At 40.0% G+C, this 21,503-nt stretch overlaps 1 protein-coding gene across 1 annotated transcript in view; it reads right to left on the bottom strand.

Moving 5' to 3' along the window:
* Nucleotides 1–20,089, bottom strand: part of ajap1 (adherens junctions associated protein 1) — a 103,394-nt gene extending 83,305 nt beyond the window's left edge. Inside the window, exons 1-3 of the mRNA XM_060851915.1 lie at nucleotides 20,060–20,089; nucleotides 15,436–15,478; nucleotides 10,688–10,775 (exon numbers count right to left, since the gene is read on the bottom strand). Coding sequence (XP_060707898.1) covers nucleotides 10,688–10,775; nucleotides 15,436–15,478; nucleotides 20,060–20,089 — 161 coding nt within the window. The remainder of the gene's footprint in view (nucleotides 1–10,687; nucleotides 10,776–15,435; nucleotides 15,479–20,059) is intronic.
* Nucleotides 20,090–21,503: the final 1,414 nt, after the last annotated feature.

Below are 21,503 nucleotides of genomic sequence, written 5' to 3' on the forward strand. Positions count from 1 at the left end.
AGTGAAGGTCATTGATGTAGTAGCTGAAGTTTGTTGGGCCTAGGACTCTATGCGAAGGAACTCTTGCAGAGATGGCGTGGAGCTGAGATGATTGATCTCCAACAAACACAACAATATTTATTTCTGTTAAGTATGAATCCAATCAGTGGAGAGTTTCCCCCATTTCCTATTAACTCCAGTTTTGCTAGGTCTCTTTGATCCTCCACCACTGCTTTGTTATCAGTGACAGTCACTGCCACCTCACCTCTGGAATCCAGCTATCTGGTTTCTTGTAGATAATGGTCAGGCTTAGGCCAATCCAGAGATGAGTTATTTGCCACAAGAGCTCAGCCACCATATTGACATTGCATTTTTTATTTCTGGTCAATGGTGGGATGTTGATAGTGATGGTAATGTCATTGAATGTCATGGGGAGATGGTTAGATTCTTTGTTCATCCAGATGTTCATTGCCTGACACTGTTTGATGTGAACTTTATTTGATCTTGTCAGTGCAAGTCTGGATGATGCAGACAGACACAAACTGCTCCATATTGCAAGCATTAATGGATGCATTGATTACAAAAGCAATGAAATTTTGTTAAGTCTTTAAAAACCCTGGTTTAGTCTCAACTGGAGTTTGTATCCAATTTTTGCCCCACCGTTTCGGAACAATGTGAAAGCTTTGGAGAGGATTCAGAAGAGATTTAGAATAATGTTTGCAGAAATGAATAAGTTCAATTATGCCGATAGATTAGAAAAGCAGATGTTCTTCTCAGAAGTAGAATTTCGAGAGGGGATTTGCGAGAGGTTCTCAAAACCATGAAGTGGCCAGAGAACGTGGATGGAAACTGTTACCCATGACAGAAGGATCAAGAACTAGAAGATACAGGTTTAACATGAAATTCATGCCTGACAAACTCACTAAAGGTGAGGGCAACACTGTTGATGTTGTGTACATAGACCTCCAGAAAGCATTTGATACAGTGCAATACAACAGGCTTGTGAAAAGTGTTATAACTCATGGATTAAAATGTTCAGTAGCAACATGGATACAAAATTAGCTGAAGAAAACTTTTAACACTAGAGTAAGGCTTGTAAAGGCATTCCACAGGGACTGGTATTGGGATTAAAATAGGAAGTGCTGGAGGGTGGCTCAGTGGTTAGCAATGCTACCTCTCAGCACCAGGGACCCGGGTTCTATTCCAGCCTTGGGCAATTGTGTGTGCAAAGTTTACACATTCTCCTTGTGTCTGTGTGGGTTTCCTCCCACAATCCAAAGATGTACAGGTTGGGTGAATTGGCTATGCCAACTTGCCCATAGTGTTCAGGGATGTGTAGGTTAAGGGTAAATGTGGATTAATAGGGTAGGATGGCTTACTCTTAGAGTCAGTGTGGACTTGTTGAGCTGGATGGCTTGTTTCTCACAGTGTAGATTCTATGATAATGTTTCTATGATGAAAGCCAGCAGGTCTGGCTGCATATATGTAGAGACAATCAGAGTTAATATTTTGAGTCCCATGACTCTTTGTCAGAATGCATCCAGCATTTTGGGATGGAGACCCTTGCTTTTCTTGATCTCTACAAATGATCTAGATTTTCATATGCAGGGCATAGTTTTAACACCTGCAGTCAGTGCAGAGCTCAGAAGCATTGTAAACGGTGCGAAAGACAGTGTAGAACTCAAAAAAAGATTCACACAGCTCGATGCAAATAATGTTTAATTCAGAGAAATGTGAGAAACATAGGAAATAGGGAGCCGGAGATGACCATTCAATCCTTCAAGACTGCTCTACCATTTAATATCATCATGGCCAACCATCCAATCCAATAGATCACTTCAGCTTTTCCCCAAAAGCTTTTCACTGTGGGCGGCACGGTGGCACAGTGGTTAGCACTGCTGCCTCACAGTGCTAGAGACCCGGGTTCAATTCCCACTTCAGGCGACTGACTGTGTGGAGTTTGCACGTTCTCCCCGTGTCTGCGTGGGTTTCCTCCGGGTGCTCCGGTTTCCTCCCACAGTCCAAAAATGTGCAGGTTAGGTGAATTGGCCATGCTAAATTGCCCGTAGTGTTAGGTGTAGGGGAATGGGTGTGGATGGGTGCACTTCGGTTGGTCAGTGTGGACTTGTTGGGCTGAAGGGCCAGTTTCCACACTGTAAGTAATCTAATCTAAAAATGGGGAGGGAGGTGGCCTCCCTAAAGTAAATGACCTTAGTACAGAGACACAACAAAAATGGTTGTTATTCTAAAATATATGCAGAACAGAGAAACCTGAGTATTAATGTTGATGAATCATTAAGGTTAACAGGACAAGTAGACAGAGTTGTTAATTATTTGTACAGTATTCTAGGTTTCATTAATAGAGGCATAGAGTGCAAGGAGATTATGTAGAATTTTAAAAAGACACTAGCAAGATCTCAGCTGGACTATTGCTTATAGTTCTAGGTACCATACTTTAGGACAGATATGAATGGTTAGAAAGGATGCAAAATAGGTTTACAAGAACAGCTAAGAAACTTCACTTATGAGGATAGATGAGAGAAGTTGGGATTGTTTTCCTTGGGGAGACGGTTGAGAGGAGATTTCACAGAAGTTTGAAAAATCATGATGTGCCCAGACTAAGTGGATAGGGAAAGTTTATTACTGCTCGGAAAAGGATCGAGTATGGGGGGCACAGTTTTCAATTAGTTTTACAATGAAGAAAGTGCAAGGTGAGAAAACGTTTCTTCACAACATCAGTAGATAGGGTCTGGAGTACACTGTCTGGAAGTGTGGTAAAGACAGGTTCAATTGAGGTATTGAAGAGGGCATTTGGGTATTATTAAATAGAAACAATGTGCAGGGTAATGGGGGAGAAAGGAGCAAACTTTGATAATAAGCCAAATTGTTTAGAGAGCTAGCATAGCCATGATGGGTCAAATGGCCTCCTTTTGTTTATTTATTCACAGGATATGAGTATCACTGGCTGGACCAGCATTTATTGCCCAGAGGGTTGAGAGTCAACCCTTTTGCTGTGAGTCTGGAGTCATACATGGGCCAGACCAGGTAAGGCTGGCAGTTTCCTTCCCCAAAGGACTTTACTGAACCAGGTGAGTTTTTCCAACAATTGTCAAAGGATTCATGATCATCAGTCGACTCACAATTTCAGATTTTTATTGAATTCAAATTCTACTGTGGCAGGATTGGATCCCGGGTCCCCTTTGGCTTAACAGTCCAGCAATAATATCACTAGGCTGTTACCTCTCCTTGTGCACCATATAAAGGTGACAAACAAGCTAAGGAAGCCAAGGGGAAATCCACTGTGAGGGGTTACAATCTTGCATGTGCTGCATAAAAAGTTGAATACTCAATCAGGACTTTCCAAATACACTTGAAAGGGCACCAGGCCAAATCAGAAACTGTCGGGCCATGGGAACAAGAAAGGGAAGTAGAAGTTGCTGAATTGCTGCTGCCCTGAACGGAAGGGCCAAATGGCCTCCTTTTGTGTTGAAATCATTCTGCAATCCTCTGGCCTCCAGCAACATAATTTAAGTTCCATATATCAATTAAAAACTGCAATAGAAATAACCAAATCAACTTGTTCTGAAAATTAGACAATGAAGGATTGCAGCTTTATTTGATTTTAATTGAAAAATCCCTTAGCATGTAAAAAATGCTCTGAGATAAATTGCTCCTAACTGTTTTATTCTTTTCCCTCTTTATATTCCACATTCAATTACAAAAAGATTGTTGTTTGTCAAATGAACGTAGAACTGTACAGCAAAGGAACAGGCCCTTCGGCCCATGGCATTGTGCTGAACATGACATAAATTAAACTAAGCCCTTCTGCCTGCCCTTGGTCCATACTCCTCCATTCCTTGCATATTTATGCACTTATCTAAAAGTCTCTTAAATGCCCCTAACGTATCTGCCTCCACCACCACCACTGGAAGCGCATTTCAGACTCCGACCACTCTCTGTGTAAAAAACCCTGCCCCTCACATCTCCTTTGAACTTTCCCCATCTTAAATGCATGCCCCTAGTATTGGATATTTCAACTCTAAAGAAAAAAATTCTGACTATCAATCCTATATATGCATCTCATAATTTTATCGACTTCTACCAAGTCTCCCGTCAGCCTCTACCACCGCAGAAAAAACAATGTAGGTTTCTCCAGCCTCTCTCTTATAGCTCATATCAATTAATCCTGGCATCATCCTGCCAAACCTCTCCTGCACCCTCTCCAAATTCCCTACATCCTTCCTGTAATGTGCCAACCAAAACTGAAAGCAATACTCTAAGTGGGGCCTAACCAAAGTCTTATAAAGCTGCAACATGACTCCAGTGTTCAGACCACCAACCAATAAAGACAAACATGCCATACACCTTCTTTACCACCCTATCTATTTGTGTGGCCACTTTCAGGGAGCGAAGAACCCCAAGATCCCTCTGTACACTAATGCTGTTCAAGGCCCTGCCATTAACTGGATACTTTTCCTTAACATTTGATATCCCAAAAGTGCAGCACCTCACACACTTGCCTGGATTAAACTCCATTTGCCATTAATCCGCCCATATTTGTAGCTAATCTATATCCCAATATACCCTCTGACAACCACTATCCATAACACCACTGATCTTTGTATCATCTGCAAATTTACTAACCCAGCCAACTATATTTTCATCCATGTCATTTTTATATATCACAAACAGCAGAGTTTCCAGTACGGATCTCTACAGAACACCACTATTACGGACCTCCAACCAGAAAAACACCACTACCCACTGCGTTCTATGGGCAAGCCAATTCTGATTCCCTGCAGCTAGGCCACCGTGGATCCAATGCATCTTAATCTTTTGGATGAGCCTACCATGTTGAAAGCCTTACTAAAATCCAGATAGACAATATCCAATGCACTACCATCATCAATCACCTTAAACACCTCCTTGAAAATGTCAATCAATTTAGTAGGACATAATCTATCCTGCACAAAGCCATGCTGACTGTCCCTAATCAGGCCATGCTTTTCCCAATGTGCATAAATCCTATCCCTAACAATTCTGCAATAGCTTCCCAACCAAATGCATCTTTACAGGGTTGACTTGTGAGGATACAAGCAAAATCTCAGATTTAGTGACAAATCAACAAATGGGGGTAAGGAGCAACTGAGGAAGGTTATAATCACCAGAGAAGTGGTACTGAGTAAATTGTTGGAGGTTTGAAAGCATGCAGGTTCTGATCGACATCATCCTAAGTGAGTGGCAGAGATGTGATAAATGGAGTATAATGTGGGAAAATGTGAAATTGTCAATAGAACAAAAAAGCAACATTTTATCACTAAACAGTGAGACGATGCAGGGAGATGCAGAGAGATCTGGGTACCTTTGTGCATGAGTCACGAGAGGTCACTGTTCAAATATAGCAGGTAATTAGGGAGGTCAAAAGAGTACTATCATTCATCATAAGGGAAATTTGACACAGTGTGGATGTTATGCTTCAGTTATGCAGGGCACTGGTGAGACTCCATTTGGAGTACAATATTGGGTCACCTTATTTGAGGAAGAATATAAATTGGAAGCAGTTCAGAAAAGATTTACCAGACCAATCGACTGAGGAAAGATTGGACAGGTTAAGCCTGTATGCACCAGATTTTGAAACAGTAAGATTTATCTTGATTGAAACATATAAGATTCTCAGTGTTCTTGGATAGATGTAGAGAGGATACATCCTTGAATGGAGGAGTCTGGAACTAGGGGTCACTGTTTTAAAATCAGGGCTTGCCCATTTAAAATCAAGATTAGCCAAAGTATTTTCTCTTAGAAGAACTTGTACATTTAGAATTTTTTCTTTGAAAAGGTGGTGGAAGCAAAGATCTTGAATATTTTTAAGGCAACCACTCAGACCATCAAGAATAGGAGTTGGGGCATCATGTTGAATTGTACAGGATGTTAGCAAGACCGCTTTTGGAGTATTAAGTACAGTTCTGATCGCTCTGCTATAGAAAGGATAAAATTGGAGAAGATCCAGCAAGGAATCACAGTTATGTTGCTGGGACTGGAGGGTTTGAGTTGCAAGGAGAAGTTAGGTAGGCTGGGACTTTTTTCCCTGGAGTGTAGGAAGTTGAGGGGTGACCTTACAGAGGTTTATAAAATCTTGAGGGGCATAAATAAGGTGAATAGCAAAGGTATGTTCCTTAGCATTTAGGGGTCTAAAAGAAGGTGACAGGGGAAAGATTTAAAAGATAACATTTTCAGACAGAGTGATTCATATATGGAGTGAACTTCCAGAGGAAGTGGTGGATGCAGGTGCAGTTACAACATTTAAAAGACACTTGGACAGGTTTTGAACGAGAAAGGTTTAGAGGGATATACTCGAAATGCAGGGAAGTAGGACTAGTTTAGTTTGGGAAACATCTTTGGCATGGATGAGTTGGACTGAAGCATCTGTTTCTATGCTGGATGGCTCAATGAGTCGAGGCAAGGGGGTGAAAGGTCATCCGGGCTGATGGAAATATGGACATACAGTCAGAATCAGATCAGCCATGATCTTATTGAACCTCAGAACAGGCTTGAGAGGCTGATTGGCCGACCCCCATTCCAAACTCATACCTCCAACCTGGCTATATAAGTGTAACTTCACCAACACTGTCTAGATCAAAGCAGCCTGCTTGATTGGCACCACATCTACAAATATTCATCCTTTCCACCATAGTAGCAGCTGTGTGTAACATCTACAAGATTCTGTCAAGAAACACATCAAGGTTCCATTAAGAGCATCTTCCAAACTCATGACCACTTCTATCGAGGAGGACGAGGGTGACAAATATGTGGGAACATCAACATCTGCATGTGTTTCTCCGAGCTGCTCACCATCCTGATTTGGAAATATTTTGTCTTTCCTTCAGTGTCATTGGGTCAAACACCAGAAACTTCTGCCCTAACAGCACTGTGGGTGTCCCCACTCCAAATGGGCTCCAATTATTGAAGAAGGTAGTTCACTAGCATGTTCTCAAAGTCAATTTGAGATGGGCAATAAACACTGACCTAATCAACGTGCTTTATATTTCTTGAATGAATAAAGAACAAAAGCCTCAGACTGAACATCCCTGGAATGAGCCTACCATCCAGTCTATCTGTTAACATTTGCTTCCTGCCTCTGGTAAATTTTAGTTCCAACTTACAACCCATGGATTTTTACTTGACTTTATAGTTGTGGAACTTCTGTCAAAGCATTTGCTCAAATCCATGCTGACCGCATCAAGAAATATATTGTGCAAAAATGTGAGGCTGTTTTGGTTAAAAAAAAAGCAAACTTTTATTTACATATTGAGAGACGAGAGAATACTGGGGTTTACAGGCATCGAGGTGTCATGATAGGTGAATCACAGACAGTTAGTAGTCAGGCACAGTAAGTAACGAAATAAAATGCTGACTTTATTAGAATTTGAAATTGGGAAAATCTTAGAGCCATAGAGCTGTATAGCACGGAAACAGACCCATCAGTCCCACTCATCCATGCTGATCAGATATCTTAAATTAATCTTGTCCCATTTGTCAGCACTTGGCCCCCATCCCTCTAAACCTTTCCTACCCTTGTACTCACCTAGATGCCTCTTAAATGCTGTGGTTGTACCAGCCTCCACCACCTCCTTTGGCAGCTCATTCCATACATGCACCACCCTCTGTGTGAAAGCGTTGCCCCTTAGGTCCCTTTTAAATCTTTCCCCTCTCACCCTAAAACTATACCCTCTAGCTTTGGACTTCCCTATCCTGGGGACAGACCTTGGCTGTCCATCCTATCCATACCCCTCATGATTTTATAAACCTCTATAAAGTCACCCCCAGCCCGTGATTCTCCAGGGAGAACAGCTAGTGCCTAGTCAGCCTCTCCCTATAGCTCAAATTCTTGAACCCTGGCAACATTCTTGCAAATATTTTCCAAATCATTTCAAGTTTAACAGCATCCTTCCTATAGCAGGGAGACAAGAATTGAACACAGTATTCCTAAAGTTACCTAACCAACGTCCTGTGCAGTTTCAATAAGACCGCCCAACTCCTATACTCAAGCATACTGAATGCCTTCTTCACTACCCTGTCAATTTGCCACTCCATTTTTAAGGAACAATGAACTTATACTCCAAGGTCTGATTTGCTCGCCAACACTCCCGAGGACCTGACTATTATGTGTATAATCTCGCTGGAGCTTACAGTGTAAGAGAAACATCACCAATTGTACTGTATACAGTTTTATTTTCCTTAAATAAAAGTTAGGGGCGAATGTTTACTTGTATAGGAGGCATGTCAATGAAAGTTCACTAGTTTGATCTCTGGAATGAAGGGTTGCTCTTTAAGAAATGTTTGAGCAGTTTGATCTTGTCCTTGTAGAATTTGCAAAAAACACGAGAGGTGGTCTTATTGAAATGTAAGTTCACAAGGGCAGGTGGGGACCGGGTGACAGTGTTGTTAGCGAATCTCAACCTGGGGGCATAGATTTTAGAATAAGGAGTCATGCATTTTCCATGGAGAAGAGGAGGAATCTCTTCTCAAAAACCATCATGAGTCTTTTGAATTCTCTAGCCTATGGGGCTGTACAATGTTATCAAGGTTGATTTTGAGGTATAGTTATTAAGGATTATGGAGAATTTGTGGAGTTGAGGCTAAAATTAGACCAGCCTTGATCTTATTGAATGAGAATGGCTTGACTTACTCCTGCCCATCTTTCTTATGCACTTCTCAAATGTATTTAGCTTCAATGAAGAATTCAATCTGCTTTGTCTGAACATAATCTGGTTGAATATCCTTGATTAATTTGTGCCTTTCTAAATGACATTTATATCATTCCTAAGGATGTTTTTCCAATAATTTGACTAGCAGTGAGATTAGACTCATTGTCCTGCAAGAAGTGGGGAAATTCCAACAAAACAAAACAGCAATAGTTTGAAATGGCTGTAATGGTCATAAGAGACCTCCAGTTTAGAGTAAACAAGATAAATCTGGCCTGTATGTCTCCTTTGCTAGCTTTAGTGAATTTTCCTTTTTTGGCTTCCACTTTTTTAAAATAATAGTGCAATGCTAGCAGTCCTCTTACCCACCAGCACAATGCCTGTGACCAAGAAAGGACTGTAAAGTGTGTTCTTAACCTCCACGGTTCCGTCCCTTTCTTCTCTTAGCAGGTTGGGATACATTGCATGTGGAATTGGCAATGTATCTACTTTCAAATATGTTAAATCACTTAAGATTTTCTTTCTCTCAGTATTTGCTCCATCCAATATTTCTTACTTCTACACCTTAACTACAATGTCTGTGCTGTACCTATTCCTGTGAAGACAGTTACAACATAATTCCCAAGTTCTCTTTCTCGTGAACAAACAGCCTCCATTTTGGTCCTGAATAGATCATACTTTTACTTCAATTGTTCTTTAGCTGTCAATTTATGTATAAAACAATATTTGAGTTCTCTGTGATCTTAATTGCTAATACTTTTTCACATCAACTCTTTCTTTTACTAATTTCCTTTTTAATTTGAACATTTGAATTTACAATTACATTTCAGATATCATCTCTTTAACTGAATGGATCAATTTCATCCCTTTCCTGTTGCTCTGCCACAATAGACTGCAGAATTTGCTTATGTCCTGGATCAAATAATTCACCTCATGTCTTAGATTGTGTGAACATAGAGATAAAGAGACTAACGATCTGCCAAACCTGACCTTCTTTCTGCGCTGATATCTTTTTAAATCAATCCTAATGCCAGTTACCTTTCTTCCCAAAGGCAGTTTCTCTATGAAACAGGATTCATATTCTGGTCAGTCCACTCCCCTTCTCGGAAAAAAAAATCTCCCTTTCCTCAGAACTTTCTGAACTTTTAAGTATTGGTTCATTGCCTTTGGACACTCCTCAGGTTTTAACCTTAAAGAAATTAACATCAGAAATCAAGTTGGTTTCATAATCCTAATAGCTTCATGAACATTTTTATCAGTTAGTGCTTCAGAATAATAGTGATTTCAGAAGCCTGTGGGAGAAATGCTATGAGTGAAAAATATGATTGGCATCTCAAAGAGTATAATACACTTTAGCAGATGCTCCTCTATTTTGTCACTATTCATTGCTTACTCTATGTACCTGATCATCTCTGAAATACAAAGTGCTATCGGGCTGTTTTTAGAAAGGGGCACTATTTGCCTTGTCTCATGCTGGCATGACCAGCTATGAGAAGGAAGCTTGGTGGTCATAGCTTTTATGAGCCTATCACACAGCTTAAGATATCACTAATTGGAAATTTCAGTCAGAGACTACAGGGTGGCTGAAATAATGGTGAATAAATATAGGACACTGGTGCAATAAGGGGCATGTATTTTGTGGTTGGCTCTGATGTACGTTTTGTTGGAACTGATTTACATGCTTATATCTATGAGTGGAAGGACTTATCGACATTGGGTGTCTACATGTTCTGCCCCACACCTCTAATATTCCTGATCAACATTGATTTGACCAAAAAGTTAAGAAGAAATCAGATAAGAGTCGAAATGCCAGTCACTTGGTAACTGAACTAAGTTAATAATTTGGATGTCTCTCTTCCTCAGCAATCAATGGTTCTCCAAGTTATCAAACTATTATTGGTTTTAATAAGTCACTGGCTAACAATTCTGAATTTCAAACATTATTCTTTTCAGTTTCAGTCTCCCAATATTTCTAGATTTTGTAAACTCTCAAAGAATGTACTTACCAATTTTTTAAAACCAATGTTGTAATCAAAGCAGCAACAACCATGATGAGGGAGACTGTGATGGTGATGATCTGGTGAACAGCCAAACCTAAAGATTAAAACAGAAAAATGCCTTGTTTATTTTCTGCGTGTTATCTATGATTTCAGATACAATCTTCTCTGAAGATCCAGGTTATTTTATTGTTTAAGCAAAGCCCATTAATACCAATGGCAAAGATCTTTCAAATTGAATACCTAGTAGTTCAGATATATAATTCTAATGTTTTTCTACAAACTCTACCATCAGGGAGAAGGTACAGAAGCCTGAACACATGAACTAGCTGGTTTTGTAACAGTTTCTACCTTACTGTTGTTAAAATACTGAATTGACTCACAAACTCTTAATATTTGCCTGTACCTGTGTTTTTGTTTTTGCCACTGTTTACCTATTAGTTACTTATCTATGCTACTTAACTGTGATCTGCATGTATTGCCCGCAAGACAAAGCTTTTCGCTGTGTGTTGGTACACGTGATAATAAATTTAATTCAATTCAATTCAATTCAGTTTGCATCACAAGTAGGCGGGATAGTTAAGAAGCCGTTTAGCATTCTTGTCTTCATTTTTCAGAATTTTGAGTTATAAGCATTAGGACGTTATGTTGAGGTCGTACAGGTCGTTGATGACTTTCTGGAGTACTGCATCCATTTCTAGTCATGTTGTTATAGGAAGGACATTATTAAGCTGAAGAGAGTTCAGAAGAGATTTACCAGAATGATGCTGGGAGAAGAGAGCTTGAGTTATAAGGAGAGGCTGGATAGGCCTTGACTTCTTTCACTGGAGCATAGGGGGTTAAAGAGTGACCTGACAGAGGTTTATAAAACCATGAGGGGTATAGGTAAGGTGAATGGCAGGTGTCTTTTCCATAGAGTGAGCGATTTCAAGACTGGGGGGGTATATTTTTAAGGTGAGAGGAGAAAGATTTAAAAAAGACATGAGGGGCAATTTATTTTCTTGACACAACGTGGTTCACGTGTGGAATGAACTTCCAGAGGAAGTGGTGGATGGGGGTGTTTAAAAGACATTTGGATAAGTTCATGAATAAGAAAGATTTGGAGGGATATAGACCAAGTGCAGGCAGGTGGGACTAATTCAGTTTGGGATTATGGTTGGCATGGATGGGTTGGAGCGAAGGGTCTGTTTCCATGCTGTATGACTCTATGACTCTTAAAAAAAAATGTAATGTTTTCACTGGCAAGTGAGTCAACAACAGCAGGAATATTCATTGGATAAAGATGCCTCACTGGAGAGGCTTCCCTTATTCATAGCGTAATTAGAATTTGGAAAACTGAACCAAATGATTTTCAAATTAATGGCTTTACCAATAAATGGCTAAAACTCTGTAAGGAAAGACGGAAAAGGAATTGCTGAGATTTGAGATTGTTTGAAGATTTCACACCACAAAGAATTGGAAATTGGAAATTGGAATTGGAGTATTTCATTCCAATGTTAAAGCTAAATATATGGGAATGGAGGATGTCATCACAGGACTAAAACTGGGAAACAGAATTGGGGTAGATTTTTCCATTGTTAGGGCTAACGCCAACAAAATGTAAGATACACTCCTTCTGTCCTTTAGTTTCTAAGTTTCTATTGGGAGGAAAAGTGCTAATTTTTTAGAAAAAACATTATCACTTTTGCAATTCATTATTCACAACAACTCAACTAAAACAATAAATAAAAGAATCAAACAGTCAAAAAAAAGAATGAGTTAATTATAAAGTTAGATGAATGCAGGTCCAACTAAGAGTGATAGAACACTAAATGTAACCACAAATAAAGAAAGTTAAACAGAGATTTATGTGAAGTTACTCAGATTGATGGACTGAATGTATGTTTTGATAGTTAAGGAGCTACAGTGATAGATGCAGGGATATGTACACATATAGCTACACTGATGAATACAGTGATAGACAAATATTGATGCATACAGAGATAAATTAAGAAAAAAAAGTAGGATGACAGGTATGTAAAGAAATGAAGAAATGGATGGAAGTATAATGCAAGCTAGTGACATAAAAATCAACAGTTAGGATCCACTGATAAACGCTCACAATTTTTTGTATCAGGTTGAAGCAGTAAACCTTTAAAAATAGCAGGTAAGATGAGCGTCCAGGATTTCTGCCCAGATTCTCATTTCCAGGAACTCTGGTTAGGACAGGAGAAAGTTTTGGGTAGTCAGCCCATACACAGAACTCTTGACCTTACAGCCTCCATTTCATGACATTTACAAACCTCATACCTGTATTATGTTGAAGGAATAGGCTCATTCCATCAGTTGATGTTGATGATAGATTGTTGTGTAAAGTTAGACAGCCGAAAGACATAATTTCATGCCTCACTGGGGTAGTGCTATGGAAATCAAGCCCTATTAGTTCCAGAGTCAGTTACAAAAGTTAAGGTTTTATCAAAGCATTCAAAGTCTCCAAGTTGCCTGTCAAATAGACCCAAGTTAACGGAAAATACAGACTAGGTATCTCTAGTCAACAAGAATTTCTAGTTATCCTACCCACAGATAAACAACAATGAAGTGGTGACATATCTTTCTCTTAATTAAAACTCTACCCCACCCCCCCTTCTAAAGCCCCCTTATGTGTACATATGATGACATATCTGTACAAAAAAATGGTGGTATGGGTGGAGGGAACAAAATATTGGGGAAGCAGTACAATAATACCATTCCTCAGGATTCAGTAAAATGTTCTTTTTGTTTTGCAAGTCCTTCAGTTTTCTGATCATTTCCTTCATGTCTTTATAAGAGCTACAAAATAACTGATACACAAGTTACAAAGCCTATGAGGTATTCGTTAAAACAACTGGTGGGAGAAAATAAACTTGCTTTCTTCAGACTTCAAGTATTTTAATAGACAGACACTCCAACTGACCTTTCAGCAGTCTGAAAGCTTCTGCCAGTATTGTACACACCCACAAGCTCTTCAGCTACCCAGGAGCCAACCAGATAATTGTGGTCATGCTGATGGCTTTTGGCATTCACAACCAGTTACTACTCCACAAATCTATTAGCAACCTGCTGTCAGCAAAATCCATTTTGTACATAGAACCCCTAGGGCCAAACTGTCTATGAACATCCCCCCCCCCACCATTGTTTGAATAAAGCATTAGCGTAAACATTGCACACAAAGAGTTTTAGTAAATCTTTTTTAAGAAATACAGTTTTGTCAAATTGTCAACCTACCTCAACGATTCCATTCCTTCATTGCATTAATTGTATTAATTAATTAGCTACTGATTGGGTAATGGGGAGTTGCAATGATACCTGGGTGTCATTATACACCAGTCATTGAAAGCGAGCATGTAAGTGCAACAGGTGAGTGAAGAAGGTAAACGTAATGTTGGCTTTCATAGTAAAACAATTTGAGTACAGGAGCAAAGATATTTTGCTGTATTGTTCAGGGTCTTGATGAAACCATATCTGGGGTATTTTGTGCAGTATTTGCCTCCTTAGCTAAGGAACTGTATTCTGGCAATGTGCAATGAAGATTTACCAGGCCGATTCCTGAGATGGCAAAACTACCATATGAAGACAGATTGGATCAGTTCCAATTAAATTCACTGGAGTTTAAAAGAATGAAGCTGATCTCACAAAACCTGGAACATTTCTACTGGGACTAGACAGAGTAAACATGGGAAGGATGTTCCCAATGACCAGCAAACCCAAAACCAGGGGTCACAGTTTAAGGATATGGGATATGGGATAGGCCATTTAAGACTGAGATGAGGAGAATTTTCTTCACTCACCGATTGGTGAGCCTCTGGAATTCTTTACCACAGGAAATGGTTGAGGCTAAGACTTTGAATCTTTTCAAGGAGTTAGATATTGTTCTTCAGGCTAAAGAAATCAAATGGGCTTCAGGAGAAAGTAGGAACTGGAGTTGAATGATCAAAATGACCATGATCATATTGAATGAGGGAGGAGGTTCAAATGGCCTACCCCTGCTTCTATATTTGATGGTTTTATTGTGGGCTGGACTACATTAGCACACAAGTAATTACTGGTAACATTTCACAGGAATAGAACGCAGAATATAATAGCACCATCAAATATAGAGGCAGGAATAGGCCGTTCAGTCCTTTGACATTCTACATGATCATGGCTGATACCTCAATCCAACTCAATCCCCTGTTCTCACTTTCTCCCCAAAGTCTTTTGATCTCTTTAGCCCTAAGAACTATAACTTACTCCTTGAAAAAATTCAAAGTCTCAGTCTCAACTATTTCCTGTCGTAGAGAATTCCAGAGGCTCACCACTCTGTGAGTGCAGACATTTCTCCCCAGCTCAGTCCTTAATGGCCTTCTCTTTTTAAAACTGATAGGTTTTCATGGTTTAATGGACTTGAATCAACCACGGTTGAAAACTGAGAAACTGACAGTCCATCCCTGTCACAGAATATATTAAAACTGAGTTTGTTTTCTGATGCAGGAGTTTTACCAATGAAGTGATGGATTTCTTATAGACCCTGACCATCCTCACTGATAAATGCCACTGAAATATCTTACACAGGTTTGAGGAAATTCTTGAATTTCACCTTCCCTGACATCCTGGGGATTCAGGGACCTTGCAAAAAGCTTCACTAAAACCCTCAGGCCATCGGATTGTTGCAGCCTAATTGCAATGTTCTGCGGCTGCCTTGCAATGGAAAAAAGATGTCAATATCAGCTGCCTTAACACACCACAGTTGCTTCACTTACAGGCCAACAACCCTTGAGCAATGTTGTAGAAATGAGCATGCCTCTAACACAAAGATACAATAGCAACAATTTATTTTCAAAAATCCTGCCACGCCACTTCTCTGCAACCTGGCAGCGATGTTGGTTAAACAAGGGCAGATGGCATTTTAATTGGGATGTATGAACAGAGGCACCCGGCAACATACGCAAACATATCTTTGAAGGTAACAGGATGGGGTTAACAAAGCTAACGGAATCCTTGGCTCGTGGTTTTTTTTTGCTGAGGCAGATGGAGTTAACAGCTCTTCCCGGACCCGACTCCAGGATTCCTGCCCACATTTCCAGCACATTTAGTTGGTGCAGGATAAGACTACAGGTAACCATTCCAGAGTAGCACTCCCTACCTTGCAGTTTCCATTAAGTGGTCGTGGGGTAGGGTGTTGGGGGTGGCGGGGGGAGGGAGGTGCATGAAGCAATTGTTGGAAATTTCAAAATCCTTTGCGGTTTTGATGGAATAGGCTCTTTCCATCAGAAGGTGTTAGTCCGAGGAGTCATAAACAATAAGGGAGTCCTAGTCATGAATGGGGAGCTGAGTAAAGGGTAACAACCTGACAACTTTCATGGAACACACGACCATCTTAACTCTTCAAAGAACTGTCAATCACCATCACCATCCCATCAACTTCAAAGAAACTATCCACATCAAATCTCTCACTCTTATGTAAATAAACACATAGGTATTGAAAAACAATATTGAAGAACGATTAGGGGATTGGTTGTCAAGCCAATAAAATTTATACACTCCCCTGCAAATGTCTGCTGAGCTCAATGAATTACTCATTCTTAGTGCTCAGTCAAGCCTTCAAGAAAAAGCAATGTAGATCATTGAACATAGAACGGTATAGCGCAGTACAGGTCCTTCGGCCCACGATGTTGTACCAACCTATGGACCCAAACTGAAGCCCATCAAACCACCCCATTTCATTCATATGTCTATCCAATGACCATTTAAATACCCTTAAATTTGGCAAGTCTTCTACTGTTGCAGGCAGGGTGCTCCATGGCCCTATTACTCTCTGAGTAAAGAAACTACCTCTGACATCCATTCTATATCTATCACCAATATGGTGGATGTGTTTTTTTACACAGAAGCTGATATTTATTTACATGAATTGAGAGGTCTGAAGTGGATGAAAACTTTTTGAAATGGATACTATGAATGGTTGTGATTGATTGACATTCTAAGAGGTTTAAGGTGGCTAGTTTTTGGTCTAAGTACTTTTTCAAAGCAAATGCTTATTTCAATCAGTGACCAAACTTGCCAATGAGTCACTGGTTCTGGGCAGAGTGGATACTTGAAGGTTGGGTTTGAGTGAAAAAATGGGGGAATGAGCTGAATGGAAGGGATCTGGGATATATGGGAAATATGGATGCATGAATAGGTTAGAATGGATATGTGGGCTGAATGGGGTTGAGGTAAAGGCTCAACCTGAGTCTGACAGTCATGATTATAACTAGGTTGCTACCCTGGTAAAAAGAAATGGCCTTATTCCCATTGGCCTCACCATCTATTGCCTTTATTGCTGCCTTCGACCTGCCTCTGGCTACAACAGGCCAAACAACATTCCACCTCAAGTCCCATCATGAGATAAGATGGGAAGAAGTCACAAAGAGAGGTCTGTAGGATTGACTACTTTCCCCAAGTCATTAAAGCAGTGACCTGAAGAAAGGTTCAGCCCCTTACCTCTACAATATAGAGCAGAAAAGCATTGAAGCTGTGCCAATTCCTTATGAAAGACTATTTAGCTGTCCACTAGTGTATTCAGTCCAATTCCGGTCACAGCACTTGAGGAAGGATATCAAAACGTGAAGGAGATTTACTTGAATAATATCAAGAAATTGATATCTCAATTATGTCTAGTTTTCTAAATTTATGTATAAACCAATGTTTTGGGTAAGTTGACAGTGAAGACTGAGGAAGATGGCAATAAATTACAGGAGAGCCATCATAAAGACTCAGTGATATTATGCTAAATCTATGCTGGACTTCATTTAGAATATTGTAGTTGTGGTTACCCTATGACAAAAAAGATATAAAGAGACTGGAGAGGGTACATGGAAGATTCACAAGGATGTTATAAGAAATGTATTGGTTACATATCAGGAAAGGATTGACAATCTTCCATCTCAAACATAGACTGAGGAGTGACAGCGATGAAGATGATCAGAGGTTTTCTGGAGAGTGAATCCAGAATATTTCCTCAAGTGGAAAAGAGCTTAACTAGAGGCATCAATATAAGTTAATCAGTAAGAAATCCAAAAGAAAAATTAGAAAAAAAATTCTTCATTATAAGATAGTAGGAATGTGGAACTTACCACAACAGGGAGTGGTTGAAGCAAACAATATAGACACATTTAAGGAAAAAACTAGACAACCACAGGGATCGGATTTGATTCCATCCATGGGCAACTGGGTGTGTAGAAATTTGCACATTCTCCTTGTGTCTGTGCAGGTGTCCACCGAGTGCTCTGGTGTCCGCCCACTGTCCAAAGATGTGCAGGTTAGCTGGATTGGCCATGTTAAATTGCCAAGGGTGTGTAGGGTGGGTTAGCCATGGGAAAAGTAGGGATACAGGGATAGGGTTGTGGAGTGTGTCTGGATCGGATGCTCTTTAGAGGATCAGTGTGGCCTGCTTCCACATTGTAGGAATTCTATGATTCTACGGTTCTATCCATGAGGGAGGAGGGAGCAGCAGTTTTCCTGATAGATTTTGACAAGGCTTAAATGGAGCAGTGTGCTTCTACCAACTCCAATGTAATGCTGAAAACCTTGACTCATGTTGAGGAATTTCTTCATGGGGCATATTTTAGGAAACTGCAATCTTTTTCCACTGGGATGCTGGGAATATTCAACGATCATCTGGAGGTCATTGGCCACATGCAAATAAGACTCGAGATGCAATAGCAAGTATGTATCTGGTCTACCCTGTCCAACACAAGGATCAGATCTAGGTTTAGACCTCTGTATTGAGGAGGAGGTTTCAAACCTGGGTTCTGTCTGTCTGAAAACCTCAGTTGACCAAGTTATTCAAGGTTGTGAAATGGGTTGTAATATCCTGAGAATATGATAAAGGACAAAATAAGTGTAAGTTCATTCCTGCTGAGGGAATGATCCATATTAAGAATAGGACAACATCAATACTATTTTAATGATGGAATGATTTAAACATGAAAGGAAGAATAGGCAAAAAAAAATTAAAAGCCTCTGTTATTAACAGAACAGAAAAATGATAGCCATTACTGTTTTAAGTTTAATTAATGTTTCACTTTACTGTCATTTTATGCACATTAGAATTTGCCATATTCTCCATTCTGTAGAATGCATGGAAGTATAAGTCTTATTCCACAGAATAGATTTCAAGGCCCACATTAATTTTCATGGTAGTATCCTCTCTGATCAATCGTTGACTCTGTCAATCCAATTAACATCTTTTGCAAGCTTCTCGTCAATGGCAAAGTTTCACCATGTGGAAAAATCTGACTGACCAAGAAGGAAATGGATCTGTTGTGAGAAAGAGGAAGCAGCATTGATCCTCTGACAGTTGGCTTCAGTCAGATTGGCAGCATGCTCACCTGAAATGTATAACCTTCTGAGGAGGTTAAAAGATGGATTGGAAGTACATCCATAAATCATTGAGGAAGGATCTCACAATTCTTACAACATTCCCTGTAACATTATGAAGTGATGATAATAAGGAGTACAAATTTTTATTCAAAATCGACTGATAGGTATAGCATAGCCTCACCCTGGCTTGAATTTCTGATCTATATTGTGTTAGCATAAGAGTGAGGACCAAAAGTAGGCCAATTTCCTAAGCTCAATACTCCAAATAATCTTTCACTCACTGCTCACCAAGAATTGATCCAACAGTCTCAAAAATGCCCACCACCTTTTGAGAAAATATTCCAAAGATTTATAACTCTGAGAAAAAAATTCTCTGTATCTCTATTTTAAATAAGTAATCTTTTATTTTTAAATGGTAACATCTAGATCCTCCCCCAAAAGGAAACATGCTTTCCACATCTATCCTGTCAAGACCCTTTAAGATTTTTAATGTTTCAATCAAGTAACTTCTTACTCATTCATACTCTAATGGATACAAACCTAGCCCTAACAAATTTTCCTCATTAGACAACTCATCCATTTTTGGTATTAGTCTGATAAACCTTCTCTGACCTGCTTCCAATGTACTTATATCCTTCCTTAGATAAGGAGAACAATAATGACCATAGCACTCCAGATGCCAGCTCACCAGTGCCCTACATAACTGAAGCATAAACACTTTACTGCTCTATCCAGCTCTCCTCACAATAAATAATAATATTCTGTTAGCTTTCCCAATTCCTTGCTGTAGCTGGACACTAGCCTATTGTGATCCATGCATGAGGACACCCAGATTCCTGTGCATCTTAGAGCTCTGCGGTCTGTCACAATTCAAAAGCTTATTTTTTGTTCTTCTTGCCAAAATGGATAATTTCACAATTCCCGAAATGATGCTCCATTTGCCAGATCATTCCCCACTCACTTAACCTATCTATGTTCCCTTAAGGCGTCCCCTTATGTCCTCTTCACAACTTTACTTACCTTTGTGGTGCCAGCAAATGTTGCAATCATGTCTTCAGTCCTTTCATCCCAGTCATTGTAAAACTGTTACATTTTCGGGCCCCTGCACTGATCCCTCTGACACACCACTCGTTGAATCTTGTCAACCAGGAAAAAAAAGAACCGTTTATGCTGACAGTGTTTCTGTTAGCTTGTTAATCTTCTATCCTGATGAAGGGGTTTTGCCCGAAACGTCGATTTCGCTGCTCCTTGGATGCTGCCTGAACTGGTGTGCTCTTCCAGCACCACTGATCCAGAATCTTCTATCCATGCCAATACTACCTCTTACAGCACGATCCTTGAAGAGCCTCAGTTCATTTAGCTGCTCAGATGTCACATGACACCAGCTTATAGTCCAACAGGTTAACTCAAAATCACAAGCTTTCGGAGTGCTGCCCCTTCACCTGACGATAACACGACTATAACCTATAATCGTGTGACTTCTGAACACTGAAACCTCCACTTCATTTATCCGAGCCAGGGAAACTGAATGTCTTCCCATAATTGGTCTCAATTTCTGTGAGTCGAGAAAGGCAAAAATTCACCGGTGAACTAATCTAGTCCTGTCACTCTTTTGAATAATTTGGTAGCCTCCCAACGCACAATCTCTTAGCTCATACATAAACAAGCTATGCTTCAGTGTTAATATTCCCACCTCTGACTCAGCAATTTATGGCTTTTACTTCCACCCATTCTGGACACAAAATGTAGGCTACAGCCTCACAGCAGTGCAGAGGAAGCTGCCAGAGGATTTTGCGTTTTTGATAAGTTTGAACTTACAGATGGCAGAAAGATCACAAAGTGAGAATTCTTTGTTCCACTGACATCAGTCAGTTGCAAATAGAAAGGGAGGTTAAGGATAGACCAGAAACTACACTCAAGTACTTGAGCAGATTTATAGCTAGGGTTGTGGATGAAGTTGTGGATTCATTCGCCGAGCCGGTGTTTTTCTGCAAACATTTTGTCACCTCGCTGGGTGACATCGTCAGTGTGTAATGTTCAGCCAAGTTAGCTAAGCAGCTGCAAATAAAACTAAAATACCTCACAGAATCATCAGAAACACCACAACAGAAGAGAATGTAATCATGATTTTATTTGATATGATAGCGCTTTTCACATCTATAGACATTGATCTAGCCAAGGATACCACTGCCACATTATTGGATGAAGCAGTTACTAGGACACCCAATGCCACCAGCAGCATCAACAAGAACAGCATGCTGAAATTACTGGACCTATGCCACACAATTTACCTCACATTCAATGGACAAGTGTACAGACAAATCAATGGCACACTAACGGTGTCCCTGATTTCAGGACTGATAGCAGAAGCTGTACTGCAACACTTGGAACAGACACCCCTCCTCAGCATCCAACGCAAACTCTGGATCCAGTGTTTAGATGATATTTTTGTCATCATTAAAAG

This window comes from Hemiscyllium ocellatum, chromosome 37 (assembly GCF_020745735.1).
Source record: "Hemiscyllium ocellatum isolate sHemOce1 chromosome 37, sHemOce1.pat.X.cur, whole genome shotgun sequence".
Classification (NCBI taxonomy): Eukaryota; Metazoa; Chordata; class Chondrichthyes; order Orectolobiformes; family Hemiscylliidae; genus Hemiscyllium; species Hemiscyllium ocellatum.